This window comes from Carya illinoinensis, chromosome 7, assembly GCF_018687715.1.
Source record: "Carya illinoinensis cultivar Pawnee chromosome 7, C.illinoinensisPawnee_v1, whole genome shotgun sequence".
Taxonomy (NCBI): Eukaryota; Viridiplantae; Streptophyta; class Magnoliopsida; order Fagales; family Juglandaceae; genus Carya; species Carya illinoinensis.
Genome location: NC_056758.1, coordinates 4,538,524 through 4,544,951, shown reverse-complemented (window position 1 = coordinate 4,544,951; position 6,428 = coordinate 4,538,524). Strand labels below are relative to the sequence as shown.

At 35.5% G+C, this 6,428-nt stretch overlaps 1 protein-coding gene across 1 annotated transcript; it reads left to right on the top strand.

The window, feature by feature from the left end:
* The first annotated feature begins 716 nt into the window (after positions 1–716).
* On the top strand, positions 717–5,661 carry LOC122315759 (shaggy-related protein kinase alpha-like). The gene is made up of 13 exons (XM_043131894.1): positions 717–900; positions 1,754–1,934; positions 2,060–2,152; positions 2,501–2,560; positions 2,685–2,957; positions 3,166–3,240; positions 3,334–3,390; positions 3,482–3,622; positions 3,710–3,760; positions 4,116–4,211; positions 4,298–4,381; positions 5,071–5,173; positions 5,285–5,661. Exons 2-13 carry the CDS (start codon positions 1,821–1,823, stop codon positions 5,365–5,367), a joined length of 1,230 nt encoding a protein of 409 aa, XP_042987828.1. The 5' UTR covers positions 717–900; positions 1,754–1,820; the 3' UTR covers positions 5,368–5,661.
* Positions 5,662–6,428: the final 767 nt, after the last annotated feature.

Genomic DNA, 6,428 nt, shown 5'->3' with positions numbered 1-6,428 from the left:
TGACATTGCACACATGTCATATGTGCTAGATAAATTACAAAAGTTCACCCATCTCATCTAGGTATGCACAGATAGATAAGGTAGTTAGATTAGTTAAGAAAAATAGATAATTTGTTGAAGAATTCTATTTCTTTAGACATTTAAATAGTAAAATAAGATAAGACAAATATCTGTTTTAATTTTAATTAAGTTGTGTTATATTCACCGAGGTTGTAGCTCGAGGATGGCTCCCGATAAGATTATTTTATTCATTTTTTTCATATCCTTAAATATTTTTAAAAAAATCACAAAATTATAAAAAAATATTTTTTTAATTATTAAATAAAAAGATTAAAAAAAAATTGTATAAGGACCCAACCTCGGGATGGATCATCGGTGGGTTTATCTTTTCTCATTTTAATTTGCTGATGTAAAAAATAGAAATAAAATGTTTAAATTTAGGTTAAAAAAAGGTAGTTAGAAAATGCCATATTTGGGGGAAGTGAGTGCCCATAGAGCAATTTCCAGAGCTGGCAAAATCAATTTACTTTATGCATTTATTAAAACAGAGAACACAAAACTTCAAAAAAGTAGGTTTGAACGGTCAAAAAGAAAGAGTCCTTCTTACGAAGTGTATTTCTATTCACTAATTTTTTATTTTTATTTTAAATTAAAAAAGAAAAAGGGGAAAAAGCCTAATAATATTAATTTTTAGGATTCTTTGACTGTTACCAGCGCATTATAGCACACACCGCAGAAAAAAGCAAAGCATTCAACGCTCTTCTCTCTCTCTCTTCTCTCTCTTTCTCTCGGACGCAAGAGGAAAGCCAATCCAAATAGACCAAAATCACTGGATCTACGCCTTTGAATCTCCCCGTCCAGCGAGCTCTTGTTGATGCCTGGAAACTTCTGGTTCGATCGGTAAGTTGTCTTCATCTGATTTGCTATTCTCGGCAACTTTTTTCTTTTTTTTTGCCAGTTTGATATATTTGGTGGGTTTTTCGTTCTGGGTTTTTATTTTTGTAAAACTTTTAGTTTGATTTTTAATTTTTATGTTATGGTTGGATTTACTTGGCTGGACTTTTGGCTGGTATGGATCTATGAGTCTTTATGATTAGCTTCTTCTTTTCTTTTTTGGAGTTTCTGATTAGGAATTTTGGGTTGGATTTGATTGCTTTGATGATAAGGTCGTTGGTCTTTCTACCCTCCATTTATTTATGGTATTGATGAAGTGCCGAATTCTTGCGTCTGTATTTTTTGTTAAATCTTGTTCTCTGTATGGTAAGTTAAAGTCTCCTTTTCGAGTTCATCTTATTGATCTCGGATCTCTCTCTCTCTCTCTCTCTAAATTCCCATGTCTAATCTATTACGCAATTTTTTGTTTGTCAAGAAATGCAATCTGGATGGTTTTTTACGGATTTAGTGTTTTGAGTGGAGATCGCCGGTTCTGAGCAACGCAAAAGGCTCTGCCTGCTTTGACTTTGTTGAGCATGTTGCATTTTTATGTATAGGTTTAAGAGATTACGTGAAATGGTAAAGAAATCATTTTCTTGTGTGTTTTAATGGCTTAAAATTAGAAATGTGTTGAAGGTTAAAACTTTTTTTTTTCAAGAGTGGGATAGAAACTTAGGTTTTGCAACTAGAAACTTTCTTTTCGTTTAGCTTTAGGATGCATTTTTTGTGGATTGTGGAGGATGGGTAAAGTTGTGTTGTTCTATATTTTCTTAAGTAGTGTTTTGTTGCTGAATTTGTTAGTGCCTTTTGATTTGAACAGGTCAATGATTGTTTCATCACGTTGAAAATATAACGTGATCGGGAAATAAGGTAACTTGTTTAAACCAATGGCTTCAGTGGACGTTGCACCTACTTCTGGTTTGAGAGAACCCAGTGGTCATACAGTCGGTGTTGATCGGTTGCCTGAGGAGATGAATGACATGAAAATCAGGGATGACAAAGTAAGGAGTCCATGATTTGGAAATTTTCTACTCTTCTTCTAATTGTTCTTCCTCTTTTCCTATAGTTTATTTTAGTTTTGAATTTCATCTACCATTTACTCACATATGAGCCAATAATTTTGAAGGAAATGGAAGCCACTGTTATTGATGGTAATGGAACGGAGACGGGTCACATTATCGTGACTACTATTGGTGGTAGAAACGGCCAACCGAAGCAGGTATTGGGTTGGTTTACAAGCTATTCCCCTATGTATCTGTCATATAGGACCATATGAGCACTACGTTGAATGAAAGTTAATGAATTATTGAAATGTTTTTTGTTAATTTCATTTTTGTGCTATCATATCCTTGAATAGCCAAGCCATCCAGCTAGGGATGGCTTTTCAGGTTAGATACGTGTACGTTTGTCTTGGTTTCAAATACGCTGGTTTCACCATTTTGCTTACAAAATACAATGCAACTTCAATTTCTTTCTTGGTAGATAATGGGGCTTCAATTGATTTGTAGAGTCTATCTATTTCTTGTTTATTATTTCTTATATATGTATATTTTCTTTGTGCTTGCAGACAATAAGCTACATGGCTGAGCGTATTGTTGGACATGGATCATTTGGAGTTGTGTTTCAAGTGAGCATTTATGTCATCTAAACTATAAATGAATGCAATATTTTGTATCTTTAGCCCTTTATAAAAAAATAAATTAGGACTGAGTTTTCATGCCATAACGGCACTGGTTTTTATGTTTATGTAGGCGAAGTGCTTAGAGACTGGTGAAGCTGTGGCTATAAAGAAGGTTCTTCAAGACAAGAGGTATAAGAACCGAGAGCTGCAAACTATGCGCCTTCTTGACCACCCAAATGTTGTTGCTTTGAAGCATTGTTTCTTTTCAACAACCGAAAAGGATGAACTGTACCTTAATCTGGTACTTGAGTATGTCCCTGAAACTGTTCATCGCGTGATCAAGCACTACAACAAATTGAACCAAAGGATGCCGTTAATATATGTGAAACTCTATACGTACCAGGTAATGGTACCTGCTAAGATTTGGTTCCCTTTGATTTTGGTGTAAGTTGTGCTTTTAAGAATCTTGCAAAAGTTTGTAAGGTTGGAAAATGTGAATTTTTTTGTTGTTGGAGCCAGCTTTAACTTTGTTGGCATGTGTGGTTTTCCATAATTCGTCCATTTTTTTTCCAGTTCTTTCTAAGATTTATCTATATTTTTATGTTTTGCAGATCTTTAGGGCATTATCATATATTCATCGCTGCATTGGAGTGTGTCACAGGGACATCAAACCTCAAAATCTTTTGGTATGTTTTTCTAATACAATTCTCGTATGCCTGTGGAAGGGTGGTTCAGGGACTGCTTGTTCTAAGTGAAGACTTTTTCTTTTTTTAAATCAGGTGAATCCACATACCCACCAGGTTAAATTATGCGACTTCGGAAGTGCAAAAGTCTTGGTATATGCTTTGTGTTTATGTTATTCATGTCATTTTTCTAGAACTTATTTCTATTTTAATCCTTATCTTTATTTTCTTTGATTCTTGACAGGTAAAAGGGGAGCCAAATATTTCTTACATCTGCTCTAGGTATTACCGGGCACCAGAGCTTATATTTGGAGCAACTGAGTATACTACAGCTATTGACATTTGGTCTGCTGGATGTGTTCTTGCCGAGCTACTCCTTGGACAGGTGGGTGATTATGCATATAAGCTCTTTTGTATTTCAGGACATTTAATTTTTCCTGGTTAGCTTAAAATTTGCTTTTAATTCTGTCAGCCTCTGTTTCCTGGTGAGAGTGGAGTCGACCAGCTTGTGGAGATAATAAAGGTAACTGTAATATCGTGAATTTTTGGTAACAATCTAGCATTGCTGATATTTTTTTTTTTTCCTTATATCACTGTACGTGTCCACTGTATTATTCTGTTCTTTAAGAACAGAAAGGGGTTTGCTATTCCCATGTAATGGGCCTTAGATAGACATCAATTGTGGGTTGATGTATGAAGTTTTATGAGTAGAATCTAGCTGATAGATAAAATGGAGTCTTTGAGTATGACTCTTTACTGCTTATCAAAAAAAAAAAAATGTATGACTCTTTACTGGATTGAGAATAATCCAAAAGAGGTGTTAGCTTTTTGGTTTGCATGGTTATAGTGTATCTTATATGAATCTTTCTTTGTTACAGATTTTGGGCACTCCGACAAGGGAGGAAATCAAATGCATGAACCCCAACTATACAGAGTTCAAATTCCCTCAGATTAAAGCTCATCCATGGCACAAGGTATTCGGAATTGAAATGTCTAGATCTCATGTAGTTTGTTTTAATCAGAATGATTCACCTTAATGTTTGTCGGCATTTTTTATCAGATATTCCACAAGCGTATGCCTCCAGAAGCTGTTGATCTGGTTTCGAGACTGTTACAATACTCCCCTAACCTGCGATGTACAGCTGTGAGCACATTATATCTCAATTTTTCAACATCTTATTGAGCAACTTTACCTTCCATCTTGCTTGGTTCCCTTTGGAACATCCCTCTTTAAGCTATTTATAATGTTTTTGTCTGCCAAACTTAGAAATCTGGTTCGGAAATTTTCAGTAGTTGTTCACGATTGTTGTATGATGAAAGTGATTACTGTTGAAATATAGATCCTTCTTTCCCCTTAAGATACATCTTGGGTGTGTTTCTATTACTCGCCTAACACAATTGTAGACAGCACCACTTGTACTTCATAGCAAAAAGAGGTGGTAAGTCAAGGCATGATAAATTTTATGCAAGACTGAGGGCCTGTGAGCTATCTGTATCAGGGAATAATGGGAGGTGTATCAAGGAATAATGCCGAGTTTCTTCTAATGTGTTTGTCAAGCATATTCCTTTTTGAAACTTGGCTTGCTGATCATCTTATTACCATGTCACTGCTTTATATTGATTTTGGAAGCATGTTTGACATTGGCACTGTACTCAATTCAACTCAACTAAACTTTCTGTGACCCCAACTTATTGTCTATGGATCCATTTTTTATGTAACCGGGTTTGTTTTTTAACAGCAATATCATATCTCGGGTGACATCCAATTATATCTTCATGTCTTTTTGTTTTGTAAGCTTTGGTCTTGCTAATTATGCTTCAATTGCAATGCAGTTGGACGCCTTGATCCATCCATTTTTTGATGAGCTTCGTGATCCTAACAGTCGCTTGCCGAATGGCCGTTTCCTTCCACCACTATTCAACTTTAAATCACATGGTATGATATATCATCTTAAACATTCATATTAAGTTATGACCTGTCATTACGATGCAAAACTCTTACCAAGTGTTGTTCCACTTTGCTGCTGTGCGGCTGCTTGTCAACCAGAATTGAAGGGAGTGCCGGTTGAGATTTTGGTGAAATTGATCCCAGAGCATGCAAGAAAGCAATGTTCCTTTCTTGGTTTGTGATTTGATGTGAAATTGCAACAAACTCGCATGAGTGTCGTCCCTATATGGTAGCCGTGTTCGCTCAATTTATCTGATTTGTTCTCTTTTTCTTAAATGTATCTTTTGTTCAATTACCTTGTTTTATAAAAGCAGATTTAGAGATACGCTACGTATGTGCCCAAACCTCAATGGGTGTTCTTATTACCCTGTTCCTGTATCACATCAGCTTGTAACCTTGCATAGAAGACAAAAGTCAGCACTTTCTAAATGCCCAGCTGTATTCCTATTGCTAGAAAAAGACCATTTCCGCTTGCATCTTTTGGTGCTCACTTACCTTTATAAGCTCATCGATGGTCAATTTAAATGTATGTGGATCGTCGCATAAGGTGCACCATTGGTATGATTCATGAATCATTGAATATAATGTATTAGAAGATAAATACCGAGTTAATGATCGATGATTGGTGTTACATCAGCGCAGCAAGATGTGAGTGGGATGAGAGTGCGGTGCGAGTCATAACTCTTAGAACATAAATATTTGGTTTTCATGCATAAGCTTCAATGGCATCAACCAGAACGTTTGTTCTTATCCAACAAGAGGGAACCCTCATCTTGGTAGTTTGCTAATCATTCTCTGGAAAACGACCAATATATTTTTCTTGGACCAAATGTGATGACATCTGGGGATGTTTTCAATTGTAATGTTAGTTGAATAATGCAATGTTTGACGTGTTCCGTTCAATAATTGAATGTATGGTTGAATTATCAAGCTAAAATCAGCTTTGCCCACTTCAGATATCAGGCATGTTTGGTTCTGATCTCACATGCGGACCCCTCCCAACAAAACAAAGTCAGTCTGCTGGTGTTATCCAAAAAGAGTTTTACATTCGTGGAAAGAGGTTTCTAAAAGAGATGCTTCAAAAAATAATTATAAAAATTTGTTTTTTCAACTTATATGACTTATGTAATATATTTTAAGAGAAGTGCTATAGAAATAAAAATAACTCATAAATTAAAGTGGTTTTATGTAGGAGTGGCAATTTTTATTAACGGGTCATGTTCATATCATGTCAAGTCATGAA